The 26,800-nt window shown below is 39.4% G+C and overlaps 1 protein-coding gene across 1 annotated transcript; it reads right to left on the minus strand.

Moving 5' to 3' along the window:
• Window positions 1-7,631: 7,631 nt before the first annotated feature.
• Window positions 7,632-26,758, minus strand: MATN1 (matrilin 1). Its single transcript, XM_026679411.2, has 8 exons — window positions 26,515-26,758; window positions 22,685-23,031; window positions 15,824-16,046; window positions 14,113-14,238; window positions 12,740-13,147; window positions 11,611-11,763; window positions 9,060-9,140; window positions 7,632-7,930 (listed from the first exon to the last, which is right to left on the minus strand). Exons 1-8 carry the CDS (start codon window positions 26,600-26,602, stop codon window positions 7,878-7,880), a joined length of 1,479 nt encoding a protein of 492 aa, XP_026535196.2. The 5' UTR covers window positions 26,603-26,758; the 3' UTR covers window positions 7,632-7,877.
• Window positions 26,759-26,800: the final 42 nt, after the last annotated feature.

Here is a 26,800-nt window from a genome sequence, read left to right on the forward strand (position 1 = left end):
AAACTGAAGTTAACAGATAATCAGAGTTGGAAGGGACCTTGTAGGTCATCTAGTCCAACCCCCTGTCCTAGCGGGAGACCCTACCCCATTTCTGACAAATGGCAGTCCAATCTCTTCTTGAAAGTCTCAAGTGATGGCGCTCCCACAACCTCTGAGGGCAAGCTGTTCCATGGGTTGATTGTTCTCACTGTCAGAAAGTTTCTCCTTATTTCCAGGTTAAATCTCTCCTTGTTCAGTTTCCATCCATTATTCCTTGTCTGGCCTTCAGGAGCTTTAGAAAATAGCTTGACCCCTTCCTCCTCCCTGTGGCAGCCCCTCAAATATTGGAAGACTGCTATCCTGTCTCCTCTGGTCCTTCTCTTCACTAGACTAGCCATGCCCAGTTCCTGTAACTGTTCATTGTATGTTTTAGTCTCCAGTACCCTAATCATCTTGGTTGCTCTTCTCTGTACTTTTTCTAGAGCCTCAACATCTTTTTTAAACTGGATGCAGTACTTGAGGTGTAGTCTTACTAAGAGACATCCGTTAGGCACAAAACACAAGCTCCACACATGAAGATTCAATTAAAATGATTTATTGCTAAAAGCCTATGCACAGGAAACTTCTCAATTATTAGTCGGCACTTGCTTAGAGTTACATAGAGTCAGCAGCACTTGAGGGGAGTTGGATTTAGTTCTCTTGTGGCTATGTAGGGATTCTAGGTTGATACCACTTTTCACTCCACCACCTGGTTCTGCCATCCCTTCTCCTATATGAGCCTCGGTGGCACAGTGGTTATAGTCCAGTACTGCAGGCTAATTCTGCTGACTGCTGGCTGACTATTTGGCAGTTCATATCCCACCAGACTCAGCCTTCCATCCTTCCGAGGTGGGTAAAATGAGGACTCAGGTTGTTGGGGACAATATGTTGACTCTGTAAACTGCTTAGACAGGGCTGTAAAGCAACGTAAAGTGGTATAGAAGTCTAAGTGCTATTGCTATTGCTACATCGATGGCAGAGAAACAGAGAAGAAGAATGTAGTGAGTGAAGTTACAATTCAAGGTCTAAAAAAAGGCAAAGGGAAATAGCTAAACTGGAGAAAAGATCACTTCCTCAGATCTTTCTGCAGATCAAAGAGAGATGGCATTGTGTTTCAGACTGAGCCCACAGATGCCGGCTTGATTTACAAATGATCTACTAGAGTGTAATATTACAAAAGTAGGCAGCCCAGTTTAATACTATTCAAACTGATAAATAACAAGCAACTGAAACTGGATTTTATATACCGTGTTTCTCATATAATAAGGCTGGGTCTTTTTTTTTTTTTTGAGCCCCGAAAAAATGGCTAGGCCGTCTTTTCAGGGGTGACTTAATTTTCCCCCCCCCTTGCATCTTCAGGCGGGCGGCGACGGCTTGGATGTTGACCTTGGCGTTGGTGGGGCACTTCGTATCGGGGTCAACGCAGGCAGCACCATATCCGGGTGTGCAACAAAAGTACTTTCTAAAGGCAAGCCCCCCCACCATTCCCCCCCATTTCGCATGTTTTAATATAGGCCTTAATTTGGGGGGAGGGGCTTAATTTCATTTCATGCCTATAAAACATGCTGGGACTTCCTATTGGGGGAAGCTATATTGTTGGAGAAACAGGGTACATATATGTGTAATATGCAGTTGAGCCCTGGGTTTTGTTGAACAGAGATTGAAAGAGAAATGAAACCTCTTCATAAAACAAGAGTAAGCACCAACCAGAGATAGCCAGAAATCAAGGGCCACTTCCCATTGGGAGTCACAAGTACTGCAAGAAACCAAGAAGGAATGCTCTCTGAACCTCAGATGGAGTATATCAAATAAAAATCAATAAGTTGCTTGTAGGTTCTTGAAGCTCTCACGTGCTTTGGTTTGATTCAGTGCAACTGGGAAATTTTTCTTTCAGCAGAGCAAGGAAACAACATGTTGAAAGATGCAAGAAGCAGGAAAAGGAGGCACGTATATGATACTCAGGTTCACCTGCACAAAAACACCCACTCCAAAAACCTTAACTGATTCACCCCCAAATTACAAAAGGCTAAATAATATTATTCTCAATTATCATCAATGTCAGGAAAAATCATTACAAAATTAAAAAGAAAGAGGAAATGGAAGCCTGTTTATCAAAACCGGGGAGGAAATATAAGGAGTACAAGCTTGATTTTCATTCCAAGAGTACCATCTAGTGGTTAGTGTGAAACCCTAATTGGTTGAGGAGAAAAGTGATTTGCAAAGCTTTTTATAAAAGTAACCTGCATTTACTTATTATGTTAAAGCTCTTGGGAAGAATTATTTGCAAGCCTAATCTTGGTGGTCTTGTAGAGTATGTTGCATTTTATTTTTCTATATCAGTGGAATTCTGGCTGAGATTGGACAACATGTTTCTTGCATGCAAAACTTATTAAAAGCAGGAAGGCTGGAATGAAGGTGCCTCTGTGGATATACTGGTAAAAGATAATGTAGTAGGATGCTGTGGAAGGAGAAACAAAGGCAGCTAGGCCAGACTCAATGAGTGGTCTGGCCTGGCTAGCTAACCTCTTGATTTCTGGGGAAAATATTTCAATGAAGGCAAGATAAATGAAAGGTCCACCTCTGAGGTCTGAGTAGAGTAGAGTAGAGTAGGGTAGGGTAGGGTAGGATAGAGTTACTTCTCTCATTGATTAGTTTCCACCCATTGCTTCTTGTCCTGCCCTCGGGTGCTTTGGAGAATAGCTTGACTTCCTCTTCTTTGTGGCAGCCCCTGAGATATTGGAACACTGCTATCATGTCATCCCCTAGTCCTCTTTTCATTAAACTAGACATACCCAATTCCAGCAACCGTTCTTTATGTTCTAGCCTCCAGTCCCCTAATCATCTTTCTTTGTTGCTGTTCTCTGCACTCATTCTTGGCAGAGAAGACAGCAATATCTAAGTCAGTGGTGGCTAACCTTTTGGGGCTCCTGTGCCAAAAATTGTGTGTGTGTTTGCATGTTCCCGCTCGTATGCCAGCACCCAGAAGGCAATGCGTACCCCCCATGTCCCCTATGCATGCGTGTGCAATCCCCCCCCCCGCCGCCCCCTTACCTGCACTTTTTTCAGCCTCCCAAAGACTTGAGAAAGGCTTTTGCAGGCTACTAGAGGCTTTGCAGGCCAAAAACTAGCCCTGTTTTGTCACCTCCAGTATTTTCGGAAAAACAGGACATGACCAAATGGGGCTAGTTTTCAGCCTGCAAGGCCTGCAGAAGTCTGCAGAAGCCTTCCTCAAGCCTTTGGGAGGCCAAAAAAGGCCTCAAGCCACCCGAAAATCAGCTGTGAGGTGCACACATGCGCAGTGAGGTAAGTTTGCCTGCAGCTCCCATGCTGGTGGCATGCTCCCACCTGTGGCAAGCGTGCCATAGGTTTGCCATCATGGATCTAAGTGAAGAGACCTGAAGTAGGCCTCCTTCCAACTCTAATTGGATGGGGATAAAACAAATTAGGTGAAGGTGATCCTGGAGACATTTAGATCCATTTAGATACAAAATATTAACCAGCACTTTGGTTAGCATGCAGTAGCCATCTGGTAATTGGTGCAGCCAAGTCACATTCTGAATCAGCTGTCGCTTCCAGATAGTTTCAAAAACATCCTCATGCAGAGATATTTAACTTGTCTTCCATTTTGTTGGTAAATACCTTATGAAATAAAAACTGATGCAGTCAAGCAATTTACACTATTTCTTCAGAAACCAACACACAGCTTATTGGTTGTGTTTTAAACTTCAAGTTTTACATAAAGGAGGGGTCATTTGTTAATGTAGAAAATGCCTGATATTTGGTAAGGGATGCACATTCTACAAATATTTTAAATCCATATATTTTAGGATGCAGTCATTTCTAAATCACAGGCTGCCCATCAGCCGCATATGGTTAAATTCAACATTGCTTCTTTTACTACGTCACCTTTATTTCTACGTAATTAATGTGGACCATGTAATTAAAAGATTAAGAATGTGTCTGGAATAAAGGCCGTACTTCTTTGCAGTTGGCATCAGAAGCTGGTTTGAGTCTTTTCAGAAAGTCTAATTACATTGCCAAACATTGTTGCCTATCTAATGTCTAATTAACATTGGCGCCAAGAATGCAACTTTTCGTATTTTAAACTGGTACAAGAAGAGAAAAGAGAGTTAATTAATGTTTCTTTCTATTCAATTGACCCAAAACAAAGCAGAAAGTAGCTTTCTGACTGCTAATATATTCTAGCTATTTTGGGCTGTTATGTAGCAAAATAGCTGGAGCATCCATCTATTGGCACTAAATATGGCTCACAAAATTATCACTATGGATTGTGCTTGGGTCCTTAAAGGCTGTAAATATGTCTTGAGCTATATATGAGAAAAGAAAATGGATGTGGTGGCTCAGTGGCTAAGACACTGAGCTTGTCGATCACTGCACCATCATGAAGACAAACTGAGAATGCATAAAAGCCAACAACTTCCTGAAGATTTTCACCCAATCAAGCCTGACTTTTTTATCTTTTTGACATTCCTTTACTTTGGAATACTTTTAACTTTTTAATCAGAAAAATAAGATTAAGATATGAAGAAAAGAGAGACGATCAGCATAAGCCACAAAACTCTTCCGTGATTTTTATTTTTATTTTTTTTCAGACAAAACAACATTCATTTAGCATGAAATTTCTGCAAAGACCATTTATGTATCCTCAAGTATCAATATTTTGATACAAACACTTTGAAAGAAAAAAAATGAACTCAAGTTCAACCACTTGTGCTCACACACTGAAAAAGGTGCAGTGGTGGTAAACGATAAAGACAGATAGCATAGCTTGGGACTTGGTTTTTAATCTTCTAAAGCCAACAGGAATGGTCATATCCCTGGGTGGGCTCACTGGCCTATAGATACTGTACCATCTAAATAGTTATCATATTCATCTAGCATATAGGCAGTAATAACATTCAGGAATATCTACAGGGTTTGGTAAAAAAAAAAAAAGTCAAGATGATGCCAAGCCATGTAATTGAAGTTATGCCATATTTTATTCGTATCACACATAAAAAAGGATTGAGCTTCGATCACACCATAATGGCTACTGTCTTGACTTTTAATTACACCCTAGGAATATCCTTGTGTTAGAAATTCTGTTTATATAAAGTACCACATAGAGCAAATAAAGAGAACAGTCACCATGTGCCTTACTGCTCAACTCTATTACTGTAACAGGAAACAGGAAACTGCTTGGAACAAAAGAGCATAGAGTATATACCATAGATATAAACTTGTAAACACTGCCATCTACTGGCTGAATACTACTATGGTTGTTGCATATAAATATGTTCCAACAATGAATTCCAACACTTTGGTACATTAGAAGTTATCTATCTAGAAGCTAATGATAGCATCATAATTGCTGTCATTGTCATTACATTCATAGATGAATTCACTATAGAAAACTCAGATGTGGAAAGGGAGAGAAGAAAGAAGAAAAAGAGAAAAAAAGAAGTATGTCTTCTCTCCCTCTCCCTATACTGACAACTAAGAGACTTAAATAAGAAATCGGGGGGGAAAAATCCACTTTGACATCAACAGGCAATTAAGCTGAAAATAAAACAAAATGTCAAAGGGATAATAAAGATTTCTGGACACTAAAAAAATTTTATAAGCAGGAAAGGAGAGAAAAAGAATAAAAGGGCAGGATCTGGAAAAAAGGGAGGAGAGTGCCTGGAATTAAAAGGAATCTACAGTAAAACTTCAACAAGACTTCTAAAAGATACATTTTAACTGAAACTTGGCAACTAAATAACAGAACCCCAGGAAGAGAAAATGAAAAAAAAAGTAAAAAGAAACAGCTTGCGTGTATTTGGATTACTTGGTGATCTTTGGATTTTTGGTTATTGCATTTGAATGACTAAAATTAATCAGGTGGTTGTTTAAAAATTTATACAATGGCACTACTTCTGGATGAATTGAAAATGGAACTTAAAAAGTAAAAAGAAGATGCACAAGAAGGCAGGGGTTCTTTTGGCTTCGTTTTTCAATTCTTAGAAATGGAGATTTGGAACTATGAGAAACAACAAGAAACGTCTGCAAAACAAGAAGACTGGGACAAAGAAGAAGCCATCTTTAATGAACAAGTAATTCTATGTGGGGAAGAAAAAGGAAAGAGGAGAAAGAGAATGGAGAATTTAAGACTTAAAAAAAACAAGCAAAGAATAGAAAAATAGTTCAAAAAATAAATATAATATTGGAAAGCAATAGAAGAGGGGAATTCAGAAGAGAGTCATAGAGGTAGAGAGACAAGGGGGTAAAAAGGGGAGAGAGAAGAAGAGAGGGAAGAAGGAAAGGAAAAGAAGTTACAAAGGACAGAAACAAGATATAGAGAAACAGGGCCTATTTAGAGATAATGGGTGAAAATTTAACTGAAAAAGGGATTCTGTAAAGGTACATAAGAATTGTATTGTTATATTAGTAATAGAAATAATTTTAGAAAATTGGAAACAATGTATGATTAAAATGAGGGATAAAATAGTTACTGTAATCTAGTGAAATGTTTGTTAATAAAATTAAATGAGAAAATTGAATTAGGAAGGGACGGGAACATTTTAATTAGTTAATGTTTTATAAAATATAAGTGAAGGGGGGGGAATTAATTATGGAAAGCTTATAACTGTTCCCATAGAAGTATGATATTTAATTGAAAAGTAATGTTAAAGAAGTTAAGATTTTAATGAATATTAACATTAATGATAGAATTGAATTGGAATGGAATGTGTTGTTTTAATTACATATATTTATAATCTTTTTTTTTAAGAATATAGTGTGTATTTTAAGAATGTACCAAGCAGAATCCGAATGGAAGTTATGTATTATATTGAACGTTATAACTCTAAAGTATATATTGAAGCTTAAATAAGAGTTAAATGGATAAAATTAAAAGATATAAAGGTGTCATACTCCAATCAGCAACTACAGGAGAAACTTTGTTTAATGAGAAAAGATAATATGAAATTGAAACAGGACAGACAAAAAGTATAAATATAATGATTTGAATTGAGACGAGATAATTAAAATAAAATTGAGAAAATTAAAAGAGGGAAGAAGCTATGTAGAAAATGTAAAACAGTAATAAGATATGGAATAGAACATAAAAATGAGCATGAAATTGAATTTGTGTCTGTACGAAGAAATGTAACCCGGGATTATGCTACTTTCAAAAAAGATGTTTTATTTGTATTTTTTTTTTGTGAAAACTCAAATAAAATTTACAAAGAAAAAAAAAAGGTCAGATGTGACCTTTTAATACTAGGGGTCATGCTGCTAGGAGCAGAAAATTCAGTCTTTATTATTATTCTTGTTATTATCATTATTAGATATCAAAACTCACCTTTTTTCAGGTGTGTAGCAGATGCATCGTATTCTAACATATTCAAGCAAGTATATCATTCTTTCATGTATTTGTATGTAATTCATAGATATTTACCATTTTAAAAAAACCCGTAATATTCAACATCACATACATCAAATTATGTTCTTTAAAAAAAAAAAAAAAAGTACACAATGGATTCCCACCAAGCCAAAAATACATCTCAATTAGGATCCACCGAACCTGCAAAACAATGCATTAAAATGTAATAAATGTATATATTAAAGTTTGGTTAAAACAATTCTCCAGGTAATTAATGCATGCATATTCTGTGAGGTAAAGAAAGTTTAGTTACACTCAATAAACAAGAATGTAAGCTTTTCCTATGGTTTAAATGCTAAAGATTCGACTTTTTCATTTCCCCAAGACACTTCCAATAGTTGAACTTTGGGTACCATCAGAAAGACATATCCATCTGCAAGAGTCTTCTGGTACATTCATTTTAAGTTGGTAAGAAGCCACAATATCCAACTTTTTAAACAGTGATCTTGTTTTCTAGAATCGCAAGCTTTTTTGATACAGCTTCCAGTGAGCAAGACTTAAGGAATAACATACATAGAAAGAAGATGAACATATTTTGAGTGGTTTCAATTCAGTGAGATGGATGAATAAAAATCATTGAAATACTGAATAAGGAACAAAAATAAGTTAAAAACAAAGTTGTTGGATACAGATATGAATCAATCTCAGCAATTTTAAGATGTGCGGGCTTCGACTCCCAGAATTCATCAGCCAGCAAGGGAGTTGACGTCCACACATCTTAAAAAGTCATTCAGGTTGCAAAACACCATTCTAAGCAAAATAGAAAGGTTCTAATGGCTGCCAAGAGTAAAAGTCACTTAAGCAAAAAATGGAAAAGGAGTGAGTACAGCATCTTTCTGTCTTTCTGACCTCCCCTTTCTCCAGGATCATTTTTCACCACACCACGCCACACTAGTATATCTACCTCTATCTACCTAACTATCCAGAGAGAGAGAGAGGGAGGGAGGGAGAGGGAGGGAGAGGGTGAGAGAGGGAGGGAGGGGGAAAGAGAGATCTACCTAACCTTCCATATCTCTATCTATCATCTTTATGTCTGTCTGTCTATCTGTATCTATCTATCTATCTATCTATCTATCTATCTATCTATCTATCTATCTATCTATCTATCTATCTACTTACCTATCCATCCATATCTCTATCTATCATCTATCTGTCTGTCTGCCTCTATTTATCTATCTCTATCTATCTACTATCTATTATTTATCTATCTATCTCTATCTATCTCTATCTACTTATCTGTCCATCCATCCATTCATATCTCCATTTATCATCTATCTATATCTACTTTTAGGTATACAGTATCTATCTATCTAGCTAGCTAGCTATCATCTATCGCTACATCACAGCAGGAGATATGAGGAATATTGTATGCACTGTGGGTAGAGAGTTGGTTTTGAAATAAGATCAGTAGCTACATAAATAATCCTAAACAACACATACAGCAATCACTCATTTTTCATTGCTTAGGAAGAACCATAAATATCCTCCTCTTCAAATCTCAAGCGCAGTGGACAGGTACATCACCTGGTATAAATCAGGTTTGTGCTTTTCATAATCACCTCAAGCCCCAAAGAAGCCCTAATGCACTCTATTCCAAGTGCCCCCAAAAGGATATGTTTTCGGGTCAATGCCTTTATGAGATTGTCTACCATTCTCTGGAATTTGACCATAGCTTCGCATTCACATGGATTTTCCTCTGAAGAGACAAGACAAAACGGTTCAGTAAGTAAAATATCGGAAATAGGTCTTGTGTATTATGAAATGATGAAAGTTTATGAAAAGTATTTTGTCTAGTCCACAGACAGGCAACCTGTGATTGCAGACTACAAACCATTTGAGAGCACTCTATTTTTGGCCTTGAGATTGCAACGTTGCATCATTAAAATTCAGCAATAACTAATTCTCAGCCGCACTTTGCGTGTTTTATTTCCTCAAAAGTAAAAGTTCAATACAACCAAGAGGCCTATTCAAACCAATTTTCTTTCAAAGAGAAAATTGTACTGCTGAAATTCTGTCATTTGAAAACTAAATTTCAGAAGAACAATTTTGGATCATTTGGGAAGAAATGTTGATGTGTCTGTGTGTGTGTGTTTAAGAATGGAAAGAGAAACAATTTGACTTCCAGAGATTTATCATACTAACTTCTACCCCAACCCCTTTTTAAAACAATGAAAAGTATGTCTAGTTTAATGAAAAGAAGGACTACAGCAGAGGTATTCAGCAGGTTTGGACCGGTTCTTGTGACCTGGGAGCAGAAATTTTGAGTAGTTCAGACAACCAGCAAATATCACTTCTGACTGGCCCCGCCCCCATCTATTCTCCGCCTCCCACATCCCAGCTGATCAGGTGGGTCTTCTTTTGTTGCCCTGCACAGAAGAACGGAGCTGGAAAGCAGGTTAGTGGGGTGGGGAGGAATGGAGATTTTGCAGTATCTTTCCACTGCCATGCCCACTAAAGCATACCCACCAAGGCATGTCACGCCCACCAAGGCACACCCACAAAACTGGTAGTAAAATTTTTTGAATCCCACTACTAGACTACAGGTGACTTGATAGCAGTGATAGCAATATTTGAGGGGCTGCCACAAAAAAGAGGGGGGTCAGCCTATTCTCCAAAACATCTGGAAGAAGAACAAGAAGCTATGGATGGAAACTAATCAAGAAGAAATCCAATCTAGAACTAAGGAGAGATTTCCTGATAGTTAGGACAATTAATGAGCAGAACAACTTGTCTCTAGAAGTTGTAGGTGCTCCATCACTGGAAACTTTTAAGAAGAGGCTGGACAGCCATTTGTCTGAAATGGTATAGGGTCTTCCACTTGAGCAAGGGTTGAACTAGATTATCTCTGAAGTCTCTTCCAACTCTGTCGTTCTGAAATTTTGTTAAAAGTTCCCAACCCCTTCCTTTGGCACATTGATTCATCTGGTATTTTTACGGGTGGATCTGCAATGGGTTGTGAAAGCCAATGGGCTGCAGCCCTCACTTTTGGAAATGTGTTTGTCGTGTTCTAGCCCCTACTTGGACAAAAAAACAACAACCCAAAACATCATTTCACAGAAAGAGACTGAACATCGTAAGCATTGAGTATGTTTTAACTCAAGATGCAAGAACAGACTAATCCTTGCTGTGAAAATGAGTTGAGCTCTTTGAGCATTCAACTGATGGCTGGACCATCCTCAAGAAGGTTAATTGAGCATTTCAAATAATAGCTTACAAGTAACTCTTGAAGGGATTGATTCTTTCTACCATCTGTTCAGGGTCAGACTGAAGCACTTTGAAATGTGAGACCCAACAAGGGAGGAGACTCTCCACCAACATCACTTTCATGGAGAAGTTCACCAGTTGAGCAATTTAATTCAATGTTGATCATGACAGTGTTCTCTGCCTTCCTTGAGGGAAGCAGGTTTGAAAAATAATAGACAGACTATATCAGTGATCCCCAACCTTTTTTACGCCACGGCCCGGTATCCCCAACCTTTTTTATGGCGCGGCCCGGTACCGACATCAGCTGGGCGCCGCCATCTTGCTTTGATGAAAAAGTGCTTCCGGTGAGCTTTCTACCCGGAAAAGCTCACCGGAAGCACTTTTTCATCAAAACAAGATGGCGGCGCCCAGCAAGCCAGCGGCCCGGTAGGACTTGTTCCACGGACCGGTACCGGTCCGCGGACTGGTGGTTGGGGACCCCTGGACTATATGATATGAGTTGTTATATCCTCTAACAGATTGTCTTCCCTTTGCTGGAAATCAGTGCTTAATTTTACATAATAGTAGGGCCAGCTTTGTGTCTACCTGACAGTCATCATGTTTAAGAAACTCACCTTGATGGCAGGATGGGATGTTTTGTCATCAGAGGCCTTTCTTGAAGTCAGGATGTGCAAGGCCTGGCTGCAACTGTCTGAAGGTAAGCAGCTCAACACCCCCCCTCCCCACCCTCATTTGATTTTTACCTATGCACTTCACCCCACCCCATGCAACCAGGTGCAACGGAGTGGGCAGGGTCTTAACTAGGGCTTATTTTGGGGATAGAGCTTACATTGGGCACACATGTAAAAATCAAACTAGGGCTTACTTTCAGGGTAGTTCATATTTTCGGGGAAACACGATATTTGTCAAAACAAAAAGTCACAGTGTTGCACTCTTAATATCCTATGCACAACTTCACTTACCAACACATATTTTAGTCTGCAGCTTCTTTCCAATTTGGTTGATGGTTCGGAAATCAGCTGTATAGAAGTAGTGCTCTGCCACTGGTTCAGAGGCAATTGCCTTGAGTTCATCTTCAATGGCATTGCCCACTCCAACAGCAAACATCTTGTACCCTGAAACAAACCAGATCTAATCATTTGCGTCTCGCCCTGTTCATGAAAGCAGAATAAAAGCACTATTGATCAAAAAGCATTGTGCGGGTCTGTATGTAAATATTTTTTTTTAAAAAAAAGCCTGGGAAACATGGAAGGATTATAAATAAAAGCTTTTCGTCTGGACTGTTACTTCTCTAGGGGCCATCACCTTATCTTCTGACAATGATTTTCAGGTATTGCATCAGGCAAATGACTTTGTTATGTTTCTCCTGGCTTTGTCAAGTTCACATCTAGCTTTTGTAAACATTATGAAATCATAGTTGCATGCGTTGGATGCAACAGAAAAGAGTGGATTGATAAACCCCAGAAGAGAAAAGGGAATGTACTATGCAGCAGTGGGATCCTATCTGTTCCACTACTGGTTCGGTGATTGAGCATGTGCCTAATGCATGCGTGCAGCTTTCCACACACCAGCTGAGCCCTGAAGCATCTATTAGCTGAGAGGACAAAGAAGAGAAAAGCGCAGGGGCGGGTGAAAGGACCGATCTTGCGCTTTCCTCTTCTTTATCCTCTCAGCTGAGGCTTTTTTCCCTCCTCTCAGCTGATCGTTGGAAGCTTTCTTTACTACCAGTTCAGCTGAACCGGTAGCAATTTTTGCTACCAGTTCGGTCGAACCAGGCCGAACCGGTAGCATACCACCATGGGTGCTACTATGGTGGAAATATAATTCTCATTTATATAATACAATCTACCAATAAAGGAGAATATTAGCAGCTCAGGGTTGAAATGAGGGGTCCTTGGTATTCTCTGAGCTTCGTTGTTTTCTTGCAGATGTTTCATTACCCAAACTAGGGTCACTTCATCAGTGTCCCAAACAACCAAGCTCAGAGAGCACCAAGGACCCCTCGCAGTACAATGTTCTCAATTTATGAGATTAAGCAGCTGACTGAACTGAGCTCTCATCAAATTGTGGCCCTAATTTCCAAATGCTTACCTAATTCTTTAGCTTTCTTGGCTGCATCATTGATGTAATCTTGGGAGCGTCCATCAGTAAATACAATGGCCACCTTAGGGACACCAGGCCTTGCTCCACTAGAGATGGCGAAGGAATTGTCAACGAGGTATTTCAAAGCCTGGCCAGTCATGGTGCCCTTTTCCATATATGTCATCTTTCTCACTGCTGTTTTGATATCCTTCTTGTTCTTATATTGCCCCAGTGGGAACTCCTGCTTGACTGAGCTAGAGTACTGGACCAGGCCCACCTGAGTGTTTTTATCTGACACCTCCAGAGAATCCACAATCTGGTTAATGAATCTCTTCACCAACTCAAAGTTCTCAGGCCTCACACTCTTCGACCCATCTATCAGAAAGATGAGATCTGTGGCAGCGCCTCCATTACATACTGTAGGGAAGTGAAAAACAGAAAACGGGAAAAAAGGACACTACTGAAAAAAAGAATCACTTCTTCCATTCAGATAGCAACGCTTCTTTAAAAACTGGATTTAAAGAATTCAGTGGTGTGTCCTCACTACAAGAAGTAAAATAAGTTGTTATGTTTAAGCCCTATAATTTCTGCTTTGGCCCCCTATTTTCAAGAATGGGTTATTCTACTATACACCATAATATACAATAATAAACTACTGAACTGTACACTAGACCAGTGGCCCCAAACCTTCTGGGCACCAGGGACTGATTCCACGCATGTAGATTTTTCTGTGGACTGGAGCGGCATAATTTCATGTGCTGCCTGCAACCAATGGATGGGGCTTCACTTGTTTTCATAGACTAGTTTCTGGCATGCTTCAGACCGGTGCCAGTTTACAGACCCCTGCACTAGACAAGACAAATTCAGAATCTAAGATTCATGTCTGAAAGCATGTTCATTGTTCTCTTTGGCTGTTTTACAGCATGGCAGTTTACCCTCAAAAGAATACAGAGAAGAGCAACCAGGATGATTAGGGGACTGGAGACTAAAATACTGTATATAAAGAATGGTTACAGGAACTGGGCATGGCTATTTTCTAAAGTAACCGAAGGCCAGACAAAAATAATGGATGGAAGCTGAACAAGGAGAGATTTAACCTGGAAATAAGGAGAAACTTTCTGACAGTGAGAAAATCAACCAATGGAACAGAAGTTGCCTTCGGAAGTTGTGGGAGCGTCATCACTTGAGAATTTCAAGAAGAGATTGGACTCCCACCTGTCAGAAATGCTTGGGCAGGGGATTGGACTAGATGACCTACAAGGTCCCTTCCGACTCTGATTATCTGAATGAGGTGTTTCACACTTTGTGAATTGGTCACACATTTCCATGACTTTGAATCAACTTTGGTTCCCTTTACAAAGTTTTGACCAAAAATTATTTACCACTGCAGGTCTTCCCATCACTGTTAAGAATGAAACCCACTTCACAAGCACAGGCATACGAGGCTCCTGTGGTGACACAAAGCTGCTGGCAATCATGGTCTCTGGTGGCACACAAATCTGACACAACTGTAAAGTGATAAAACAATAAACACAGTAACAAGCAGGTTTGACTTTAACTTTCAGTATCATTCTTCTTTCTCGGTTTAACGTTTTTATGGAGTTATAAGATAAAATGAGATGCAATATACAAAAGTAAATAGGAAAACGGGGATGGGGAAGAGGGGGAAGAGAAGTGAGCAAGGATAAGGAAAAAAGAAACACTGACTTCCGACTCTGTCTGTTGCAGTAGAATAAGGCATTGACATCAAATCACACCTTTTTTGCTTTTTCATAATAATATGAACAAGCCATTTCTATAAAGATCTATCAATCTAATTGGTAAAACCCAAAATCAAAGTTTCATTCTTTTCCACTCCAAGCACAAAGCACAGAAGCAATCTCTGCATGGAAACAAAAGTGCTTGTATTCTTTTCTTTGATCAAAATATTTTGGCTTCAGTATCATTCTTCTTTGACATGGGTGTCAAACTTGCACGTGACACATCCAGTCCGCAGTCTGCCAGTTTGACACCCCTGACCTAGAAACTTTATCAATTCCAATCTCCTGGAATCAACATCTGACCTTATAAACCATCTAAATGTTCCTTTCTTCATAAGTTTTTTAACCAGGTTCTCTTGCAGGGGTGGGATTCAAATTTTTTAACAACCGGTTCTCTGAACTGCTTAGAATGTTAACAACTGGTTCTAGCGAATAGGTGTGAACTGGTAGAATCCCACCCCTGATCTCTTGCTTAATCGCCCATGAGACATATGCATGCTTGGAGGATCCTAAACAAAGAAGATGCATCAGCCCCAGAACCTAGGCAAAAGGCACTTTATGGTGCAGGATATACAGGGACACAGGTGGCTCAGTGGCTAAGACACTGAGCTTGTCGATCAGAAAGGTTGACAGTTCGGAGGTTCGAATCCCTAGCACTGCTTAATGGAGTGAGCTCCCGTTACTTGTCCCAGCTTCTACCAACCTAGAAGTTTGAAAGCATGTTAAAAAAAAAATACAAGTAGAAAAATAGGGACCTCTTTGGTGGGAAGGTAACAGCATTCTGTGCGCCTTTGGCGTTTAGTCATGCCAGCCACATGACCTTCGGACAGCGCTGGCTCTTTGGCTTTGTAATGGAGATGAGCACCCTAGAGTCGGAAACAACTTGCACATATGTGCGAGGGGAACCTTTACCTTTACCTATATTTCCTGAGACTTAGCAGGTGATAGAATGTGGCTGATTTTATCTAGTCTCCAAACGTAAGTAGGATCAGATATGGTGAGTATTTGGATGGGACACTACCAAAGAATATCAGGACAAGCAGCTTCTCTTCAGTTGCCAAGAATACTGCATGTATTTCAGGATAGTATCCCCCACAATTTTTTATCACAATACAGTATTAGAGCTGGGTAAGCCCTAAACTAATATATATAACGTATAAGCTTAGTATAAACTAAGCGACTTATAAAATGCCCCATGTGAATTCTCTTCGCTTCCTAGTTATTTCTAATCACCTGCCTATTTTTAACAATGAAATACACAGACAGGAACATCTTGTAGTTGGGAAAGGACAACTTCTCATAGGTGTTTCCTTCAGGAAAGTTTCAGACTTACCACAGAAAGCTTCCTGAAACTTTTTGGTCAGCTTCTCAATGACACTATAACTTTCAACATAATCCACATGGTCGTCCGAGGGCTGGCTGGCTATCTGTCGCAATGTATGCATGTCAACGCGGCCCACGCCAATGGCAAAGATTTCAATCCCAAGAGCTCTTGCCCTTGCTGATACATCTTTCACCCCATCCTGGGGGTGACCGTCGGTCACTACAATAGCCACCTGGGAATGAGACAATGAAGACTTCATTGGGGGGTTTTTCCCCCAACAGGGCCCAGCAATAGTTGAGATGGAGGGATGCTGTTTACCTTTCCCTGATGATGTTTATCATACCAAGTGAGATTAATATTCAGCTATCTCGACCACAAATAGAAACCAAGGATCCTATTCCCTAGATGTTGTAATAATCTCTCGCTCCTTTATTAAAAGGCACTTTGGCCCAAGGAAAGGCCCCCAGAGTACATCGTAAAAGGAGAGAATGTATCTGGGCCTTAAAAGGGATGAACCATAACACGAGCCAGTGCTGCCTGATTGCCAGGAGGGAGAGCCATATATTTGGCTGAAATGAGTGGAAGAAGAAAAGAAAGAAAGGAAGGAAGGAAGGAAGGAAGGAAGGAAGGAAGGAAGGAAGGAAGGAAGGAAGGAAGGAAGGAAGGAAGGAAGAAAGAAAGAAAGAAAGAAAGAAAAGAAAGAAAGAAAGAAAGAAAGAAAGAAAGAAAGAAAGAAAGAAAGAAAGAAACAACTGGAAGTGTAACAGAATAGTTCTTTGATTTTTATTATTTTTTTCTCTAAAAAACTCATAATTGGATTTTTCTGGTCAGAATCAAATACAATTATTTATCATCTTAAAATTACTTTCTGTCTTTTCTCTCCAGTTCCTTAAACATTTTTCATATAGTTCATATTTTATTTGCACCCCCACACACACACCCCCACACACGTGTGTGTATGTGTATGAGGATGCTGACTGCAAAACTTCATCCCTGTTTAATGTGGTTCATATGTAAAAAAGGAATAGGGCATCAATCACGCTGTTGACCCACCCTTGACAGATGTCACCTTATATAAACATTTGTCATGTAACTCTAAAAGGCCATGGGCAGACCTGACATCCCACCCCAATCCCATTCAGCATATTCTATGCCTCTTCTCCAAATTTTCAAGAATCTTCTCTTCATAGGGCTGCAGCCTGTTGAAGCCTCATTATGTTCAGAGTTAAATGCAGCTACAGCTGTTCAAATTGCTGGACATCTGCCTGGCTAAGTTAGGTGAATAAAAGGTGAAGCATTCTAATAATTAAATCAACTGAAGAACAACAAGAATGGGGGGAAAAGATCTGAAAGGGGAGAGATCCAGATTTTTTTTTTTTATTGCATGCAAGTGCTTGGCTGCCCCATTCAGTTTCACGGTATCGTTTGCTTTGAAGATACCTTCCTTGTTTCTGCTGTAGAAGTGTCAGGTGATACAATGCACCTGATTCATAGGCTCAGTTACATCCAGGGCTTTTTTTCTCGAGAGCTCAGTGGCAAAAATGCAAGAGCAGCATGAACGGTTGTGAAAGTAGGGCACCAGCCAGCATATTTTTGAATCACATTCAGCTGCTGAAGAAATGAGGTAGCAAGGGATATCTCTTGCAAAGGACATGGATCTCATTGTCAGGCCTTCGGGGTAATCTAGACAAGAAGCAAAGCAAGGAATACTAACTCTATTGTAAGATTATATTAACAGAATCTTGCCAGACTGAAAACATTACCAAAAAAGAATATTTGTTGCTCAGGATTGAAATGAGGTATCCTTGGGGCTCTCTGAGCTTGCTTGTTTTCTTGCAGATGTTTTGTTACCCTATCTAGGTAACATCATCAGTGCTGATGACTCTAGAAAAGAGTCTCTAGAAAAAGTACAGAGAAGAGCCACCAGGATGATTAGGGGACTGGAGACTAAAACATATGAAGAACAGTTACAGGAACTGGGCTTGGCTACTCTAGTAAAGAGAAGGACCAAGGGAGACATGATAGCAATCTTCCAGTATTTGAGGGGCTGCCACAGAGAGGAGGGGGTCAAGCTATTTTCTAAAGCAGCTGTAGGCCAGACAAGGAATAATGGATGGAAACTGAACAAGGAGAGATTCACCCTGGAAATAAGGAGAAACTTTCTGACAGTGGAAACAATCAACCAATGGAACACCTTGCCCTCAGAAGTTGTGGAAGCACCATCACTTGAGACTTTCAAGAAGAGATTGGATTGCCATCTGTCAGAAATGGTGCAGGGTCTCCCACTTGGGCAGGGGGTTGGACTAGATGACCTACAAGGTCCCTTCCAACTCTGATTATCTGTTATCTGCTGTTTACTGTCAATTTATATTCTGGTGTCTTGCGTGTCTGTGGGTGGGTGGGAACAGTCTTAGAGATTGTTTGGTTGGGCTCTTCAAGGACCAATTTCTTGATTGGGATATTGCTTACTTGATTGTTGGTCTGAAGTTAACCTTGGAGTTAATCTATGTTGATCCCAGCGCTGATTGCTGATGGAGAAGTGCTGGAGTCTTTTCGTTCTCTTTTGGGCTGGTTGATTGTCTCTTTTACATAACCTATAGATGTTGTTAATGTCTATGTGTCTATGGATGGCTGACTTGTCAGAGTGCCAGGCTTCTAGAAACATTTCTACTGAACATTTACTGAAAACATTTCTCCTTTGTTTCAAAGGTGGGTTTTTTGGTTTGCAAAATGCAACTGGACTATGTTTTTTTCTGGAGGAAGAAATGTTTTCTCTTTGAAGAAGAAAACATTTGCTTCTCATCCAAGAAGCTGATAAAGGTCAGAACTGATGAAGCTTCTTGGATAAGAAGTGATATGTAAAAAAAAGCCTTTAAAAAAAAAAAAAGCACATTTGAAACAACCATAACCTGGATGCTTGAGAATGTCCCTGTCAGCGTTCCAGCAAACCTCCATTCCAATCAGTAACTTCGAGATAAGCATATCTCAAAAGTACCTTTATTACAATAGCACCTAGCACATCTGTGGAAACCTGAATCTAAAAGGTTTTTTTGGCTTTCCACAATTTCTCAAACTACAAATCCACCCCCACCCCCCTTGGTCGCCATCACATCATGATGGCCCAATCATGATCCGTCCAAACGTAAGATCCTTATTTCACACTGCACCATACTAAATGACCTTGGACTAACAAAAGAATTTTATTTTGTCTACTTAGAGCTACTTAATTGAAATCACCCCTCTTCCACTCTCCCAGGCTATGTGGCAGCGTGGAATATGGCTTCCAAAGCTGACACTTCCTAGACATTTTCTCCCCTTCTTTCCTTTTACTTTCTGGAAACTGGGGAGGGTCCTTTCTGAAATGGATCCCACATCTGCTCTCCTTCTGTAGGCTGAGAAATCTTTTACATGCCTGTTGTGCCATCCGGGGTTCTTCCTCCCATTTGCCAAGGTCCTCCCCATATACCATTACACTAATTATTTCTGTCTAATGTTAACTTTTAAAGCCCACACAAACTCCTTTTAAGTTCATTGTACATTGGTGTCAATGAATTGAGTTTATTGAAATAAATAAAGAAATTGAGAAATGAAAGGTCCACATACAACTTGGCCTTAACTGGATTGTTATGCAAATACCATTTAGACAAACTGAATTAGATTGGTGTGTTTGAAATGGTGTAACATACCAATCTCAGCAATAGGTGGAGCTGTAAAATCTCTTATGCCTCCCTCTTTTTTTAAGAAATCAAGACTGTGTGATATTTGCAACTTCATAGCTTCACTAACAAACCCTTTTTGCCTTTAAGCAATTCATTTATATAGTCCAAGAAGTGTTGCAGAGAAAGAAATCTCCCTAGGAAGCACGTTCCACTGCTGTGAATAAGCAGGTCAAAGAAGCGTGAACAGATTTTTTGGCCATGTCATATGTTGAGAAAAACAAGTGAAAATACCTACCCACCTATTTTTAAAAAAAAAAAGTAAGAAGATTCTGAACCAGCCTAACCTGGACTGCCAAAGCAGATAATCAGATCTTGAGTCATTTGCTCATTCTAAACAGACCAGACTGAAAATCAAGCTTGTCAGATGCTACATCTTGTCTATCCTGCTCTACTGAGTGGAGAATTGGTCTCTGACAGAAAGTCACTTGAAGAGACTAGAAGCATTTGAAATGTGGATTTACAGGCAGCTGTTACATACAAGTTGGGTTGGCAAAATCAGAAATGAGGAGGTGATAACCCGCCTGGGAAAGGCAAGGGAAATCATCAAAACCATAACAAAGTGAAAGTTAGAATATTTTGGACATGGGATGCAACAACCAGAAAAATGCAGCATACTTCACTTAATCCTCCAAGGAAAGATTGAAGGCAAATGATGTCCAGGCAGAAGAACATCATGGCTTCAAAATCTAAGGGACTAGTTTGGACAAAACTCAACAGCACTTTTTTATGCGGCTATGGATTAAAAATAGGATTACCAACATGATCGCCAACATCCGATGGCGGATATGGCACAAGAAGAAGGAACAGACCAGAGTTCTGAATCTTGATCCCAAATGAAAAGAATGACTCCATTAGGAATTAGAGATTTAAAAAATAGAAGCTAAATAAACTGTGATTATCCAAGCAAAAGAAAAGAAAATCTGTCCCAGATAAATAAATATTTAGTCTTGATCCCCACACATAGAATGAAGACAGATGCCCATGTGATAATCAACTGTGATAATCAGCTTCCATCTTTAGGCATTCCTAGTTAAACACTATAAAAAGACTTCACACATGCAACTTTATGTACAAACGTTTCTTACAAGTGTTGAACAAACATCTGTAGTCATGAATCAGAGCGCAACAACCAGTTTCCCATGTACAGTGACTTGACATGAATCAATATTTGGAAACAGAATGCATGGACCATGTCGCACAAACTGTTCTTTTATGAGAAAAAGAGAATAAGCAGAAATTTTCTTTTCAGCTTGTGAAAGAAATTGAAACTCTGTTTGGTTTAAAAACAATGAGATGCCAGCTAAATTGTGGTCTACCATTTCCTTAAGGCCAAAGGTCTTCATGATCCATAAGGTTCTTTTAATGAAGTTGGAAGGGCCTTCTGTCTGAGGTAAAAAATATTTCCCCTGCACCAGAAATAGTCATAACAACAAAAACAATAACAATAACAGGTATCTTTGTGAAAATGTTAAGGACCTAAAAGGAACTTAATTTAGTGTTTCAAGTTCTTTTCCATAAGAGATTTTTTTTCTCTCATTGACTTATGGCTCTCCTCAAGGAATACCTGACTTTAGCAATTGGTATATATTTAGCTTCTAGCCCACCTGTGAGGGAAACTCAAGGTGATGAAGTCAACTATATTTAGCTAACTTTAAATCCCTCCAAGAATAAAATGCTTATAGAAAAGGGCACTTATACCTAAAACCTAAATGCCTTGAAGGGCTCTTCACTTTCACCCAAATCTGTTCTTCAAAGAACTACATTTTTATAGCCTATCTTAACCAACAGAGCATCATGGCTTGATGAATTTGTTGACCCCATCATCCCACAAAGCTGAGGTGTACCAATTCTCCAAACTGTACCATGAGAGCTTTGTGGCTTTGTGACTAGTTCTATGAGGTCAGGGAATCTGAAGTGGTACTTCAGAAAACAACAAAGACAAGCGGGAAGGAATGTATGGCAGAAGGTAAAATTTGTTCCTCCTGAAGGACTTGATGAGGAGACATTTCATCAAAAGGTTGTTACCCTGAGTTGTGACTAAGCGTCAGTTTGGTAACTGAAAAGCAGAAGAGCAGTTTGGGGAAGAGAAGGTATGTTATGAAATTAAATATGAAAAATAAAAGGAATGAAAGCATTTGTTCAAGGATAAACCTATATTCCTCTTGGATGTTAGTGATCAATTGCAGGTCTATAGGCCTCAAGTGACCTTCCAAGGCTTGTTAGATGTGGTGCACATGAAGCTGGGAATTCTAAACATTTTTCCTAGTAGCTAATAATAGTGGTAAAGCAAGTATAGTGGAATCTTGGGTCACGAACGCTTCTGTTCGCGACCAAATCAGGTGACAACCAGAATTATTGCTTCTGTTTTGCTTCTGGTCGTGAACAGATCTTCAGGTCATGACCAAGCAAACCCAAAAATATCTGTGGTGATTTTCCCTGCCATGGCGATTTCCCCTTCACCACCAATTTTGTTGTTTTTTGGGGTCTGTGCATGTGCAGATGGTCGTGCTTCCAGTCATGACCAAATCAGGTTGTAACCGTAGTCCTGGAACGGATTATGGTCGCAACCTGAGATTCTACTGTATCTCATTAAATTGCTGTGAGAAGATGAGGTCCCTAGGAAGGGAGAATATGTCTTTTGGAGACCTCAGCCCTGAGACATGTCAGGAGCATTAAGTTTCCACACTTCCCATTAGTCCTGCAGTTTAATGGTTCAGATATTATTATGGTTCTTTGCACAGTCAGTCAGATGCTCAGACTGGATTTGGCATTTTTGTCTACCTATCAAGTCTTTCCCAAGGACCTGGGATAGGCAGAAGTGGATGTTTAATGGTAACAGAAATCATCACAGGATGTAAACTGTTTTGAGTAAAGCTGCCTTTTGCAAGTGACTGATGGTAAATTTGTCAATGCCAATGGCGTTCAAGTGGTGCTATTTGAACTATTTGATTTCTAATAACTATGCCAAATCTCATTAGACCTTTAATCATTAAAAAAATCATCTAAGTACCCACAAAATGTAATGAACTTTGAGGACCACCAGTGCTCCTGAAAACACAGGTTGCAAACAAGAGACGGGGAGAACTAAGTTCATGGAATGATGGCCACAAAACAAAGCAAGAAGAAAATAAAAGCTTCTTGACAATCTCACCTTGTTGATCTCTGGGGATCTCACCCTGGCTCCTTCTCCTTCACTGAATGCTCTGTTGATGGCAAACTGTATAGCCAGGCCTGTCATGGTCCCAGTGGAGAGAGGCTCGATCCTGCGAACTGCTTGTAAGAGGCTGGTCTTCGTCTGGTGTGTTCTTAGGGACAATTCGTTCTTGACAGCACTGGCATAGTTGATGACCCCAACCCGGGTTGTATTAGGACCTACATCAAGTGCCTCAATGACCTGAGACACAAAAATCTTGACTTTGTCAAATTCATTGGGGCGCACACTTCGGGAGCTGTCCACAATGAACACCAGATCTGTAGGTCTTGTCCTACACTGGGCACCTATTTGGGAGAAGGGGACAGGTTTTGTTTTTTTCAAAAATTAGAAGTATGACACTGATCTATTAGAAGTAGATCCCACTGAATTCATTTGGACTTCGTCTCAACTAGATGGAAATAGAATTCCAACCTTATGATAATTCCAAAAGTGCTTTTTTCAAAATGCAACTAGACTTCCTTGAGTTTTATTTTTCCTTTGAAAATGTTTTGCTTCTCACCCAAGAAGTTTCTTCACTTATTCAGAAACACCTTCAAAGAGAAAAAAAACCCAAGAAAGTGCAGTTGCATTTTGGAAAAGCACCTTTAGGACAACCATAACCTGGATGATTGAGAATCTCCACAGACATTCATCCTTATGATCTTTTCCCATATGAAAACTTCACAGTTTCTTCCAATGATTTCTCCTGTTATGCTACAATCTTATGACCTCTAGTGTAGACTATTCCATATGTTGTATTTTTCCCTGTGAATTTAGTACTGGAATTCTCTTGGAGAGACAAATCCCAGAACTTGTTTCTTCTCCTCATTCCTCCTCAGCCTCTATTGCTGACTTTGGTCAATTGTGGGAAAATCAGACACTGGAACATCTTAAAATGGAGTGTGAGAACATGGGGCTATTGGCAGAGGTGGTTTAATCCCAAACTATCCAAGATTCACACCATACCCTAAATAGGGAGGATATATATAAACCTTCAACCTGACTTAAGTCCCCCTTCCAATTTTTCTACTGCTGGTCTGTTGGCACCAGAATTATGGTATGTCAGATGACGCCAGTAACAATGTATTTTTCTTTAGGACTATATTCCCTCCAAAATAACAAAACCACTGGGGTATATATTTCAATCCTCTTTGAATATTCAGTGTTCAACACACTCACTAATGTTACACATAAATCTTTGACCAAGTTGTAGGGTGGGTTGAAGGTTTTTGGCTTAACTCGGAGCATTTCACTCTAATAGGACTTGAAATGTTAAATGGGATTACTTTTCTGGGATTTACATTAACGATGGAGGCTCTGCCTTTGTTCTGATTTGCCTTCAGGTTTGATCTGCAGTCATTATAATAAAGCCAAAAAGAAATAATGGCACGGTCTTTGTCCTGACATTGGTGGCTTGCAGAGAAAAAAACAAAAACAAGATTGTATTTTTGCCTCTTTCACACCATTCTCTAAAAATCACAGAAATTCACACCCAGCAGCCCAAACAGTCAAGGATGGACCGGCAGATGCAGACTATTTTTGTCCAACAAATGCTTATTTATTTATCTATCAAATTTATAGAGCCACCCATCTCACAAGAAATGAGCCATACAAAAACCATACAGCAAAAAGATGTATAAAAATAAATATGTCAAACACAGTCCTATTACATAAATCATACACACACTCATTGTATATATACATATGTAGATAGGTAAGTAGGTAGGTATGTATATCAAGAGAGAATTTATATTAAATCCTCTTGTAAACCAGAGGAAATGTTAAAATATTGACAAATCCATCATGTCTTTACATTGCAGTAAAATATTTTTACTACCCATCACACATATTTGCTCTATTCTGTGATCCCTAGAGATTGTAAGCAAATACAGTAACTGCCTGAAATCTCCTGCCAAAGGAGTATGGTAGAATAGCTAACTTCAGGGTCAAAAGAAAATTTGATCTTAAGAAGCAAGAAAAGTGTGAGAGTCAAAGTAATTCCATTACATCTTCTGAAAAACCATCTCCCTTTGCATTTCCTCCAACCGTCACTGAACTGATTGCTGTTTTTGTTCAGCAAGACAGACCAAAAACTATAATTTTAACGGTCAGTGTCTGAATTTTCCCTTGTTTCTTCTTTTCTTTCCATCTCTTTTTCTTATGGATCCAGAATTTGAGATTGCAAGCTCAAGAGCTGGAAAATATTCAGGGCTGTAACTGATGAATACAATAACCCTGAAAACATTAGCTGCTAGAAAGAGGGTCGAGAGAGAAATAACTGCTATGCCTAATAGCCATTGATGGATGTTTTAGATTATGACTTTCTTCTGCATTTGTAGAAAAGAGAATTAAAAACGCATTAGTATGTAAAGAAATACTTGTATCCATTATAGCTTGATCTGCATTGAAACCTTCTTCAAATCTTATCACTTTGTTGTTTGTATTTATACTGTTGATTGCATATACACTAAGACTTATCACTTTGTTGTTTGTATGTACCATGAGAGCTTATGCACCAGAGACAAATTCCTTGTGTATCTAATCACACATGGCCAATAAAGAATTATTTTCTGTTCTGTTCTGTTCTATCCCATCCCATCCCATTATTTCTATTCTATTCTATTCTATTCTATTCTATTCTATTCTATTCTATTCTATTCTATTCTATTCTATTCTATTCTATTCTATTCTATTCCATTCCATTCCATTCCATCCCATTCCATCCCATCCCATTATTTCTATTCTGTTCTGTTCTATTCTAAATCTTGGATCTGACCTTCTTGGATCAGCTACCTTCCAAAAAGAATCAAGCCTTACTGTTTGCACTAAAGGCTTCCTATTACAAGGAGTTCCACAGATTAAATAATAAGCTTTCTATTCTCCTGACTCCCTCTTTCTTATTCTATTGATAAACCTTTTCATTATCTCTCCTTCGGTGCAATCTTTGAAAGTAGATTTTATTTGAGAAGACGGGCAGCTACCTCCTACTCACAGAAGCAAGAAATCAGTTGAGAAGGCTAAATAGGACATTGGTAGCTTGTGCAGAATCCTAGAAAACCCATTTCACTGAGCTCTACCATGGCATTATAAATTATCTCCCAGTTATTCTATGAGAATCTCAGACTGCAACTTGCTCTCCAGAAGCAGAATAAAGTTGCAATTCCCCCAGCCAGAAAAGGCTCCGGAATCAAATGTCAAATCCCAGGGCTTCATGAAATTATTTCTTTCAACAGGACGCTGTGCAGGCAATTATTGGAGTTATTGGAGACTGGAGAGGGTGCTCAATTTCTATATATTCTACTTAGGCACTCAGTTCTTTCCTGAACTCAAATAATTTTTTTATTTTTTATTTAATTTGATTTGTCAATCGCTTACAAGATAATAGGTATAAACATAGTTATGAATACATGAAATGGATACATATAAGAAAAATAAAAGAAACAATAGGACAGGGACGTTGGTGCGCTTATGCACGCCCCCTTGATTGATTGATTGATTGAGAACAGAAGCTCTTGGACTGGGATTATAAAACTGGCATTCACAATAATGTTGTAACACTAAAGTAAAGTTAATCTTGATGCTAGGTTAGTGCTGAATCCAAAATTAAGACCAAAGCATCAGCTGGGAAGAGAGCTTTATAGTGTGATAGGAAAAGGGAAAGGACCCGTCATATAAATATTTAAGCCACAAACATTCAGACGGCTGCCTCTTTCTGGGTTTCCTTTCTGCATGGCTGCTCTAACCTGGCAAAGTTTTGCAAAAGCTAACCAAGATATGCTATGACTCACCTCTCAGCTGAGGACGAACCCCATCAACAGAACCCTGGTCCTGGAAAAGAAGCAAGAGCAAGAATAGGCAGGCAGAAAGGAGCGTCATTATGGCTGCTAGGATGGAAGCAAAGTGGGATTATCTCAGGGGTGGCTTTGAGGTATTAAGGGGCCTGTCCCCAGGAAGGCAGGGGGCCAACCTCTAAGATGCATGAATGATGGGGAGTGGGAGGGAGGAGATGGAAAAGGATGTCTGGAAGGATGGCAGTTGAGAAGGAGAGGTCCCAAGGCCTTTTCCAGTACCTGA

The sequence above is a fragment of the Notechis scutatus genome, chromosome 8 (genome assembly GCF_049901735.1).
Source record: "Notechis scutatus isolate UNSWTSFEM ecotype Mainland chromosome 8, rNotScu1.2, whole genome shotgun sequence".
In the NCBI taxonomy this organism is placed as follows: domain Eukaryota; kingdom Metazoa; phylum Chordata; class Lepidosauria; order Squamata; family Elapidae; genus Notechis; species Notechis scutatus.

Bases quoted from the DNA above. Each gene is read 5' to 3' on its own strand.
- MATN1 (XM_026679411.2), bottom strand. From the start codon at position 26,602: ATGACGCTCCTTTCTGCCTGCCTATTCTTGCTCTTGCTTCTTTTCCAG. The intron at 13,148-14,112 runs GTAAATAATTTT...ACTTCCCTACAG, and splicing joins TGATGGGAAGACCTGCAGTG to TATGTAATGGAGGCGCTGCC. The intron at 11,764-12,739 runs GTAAGCATTTGG...GGTTTGTTTCAG, and splicing joins CAAGAAAGCTAAAGAATTAG to GGTACAAGATGTTTGCTGTT.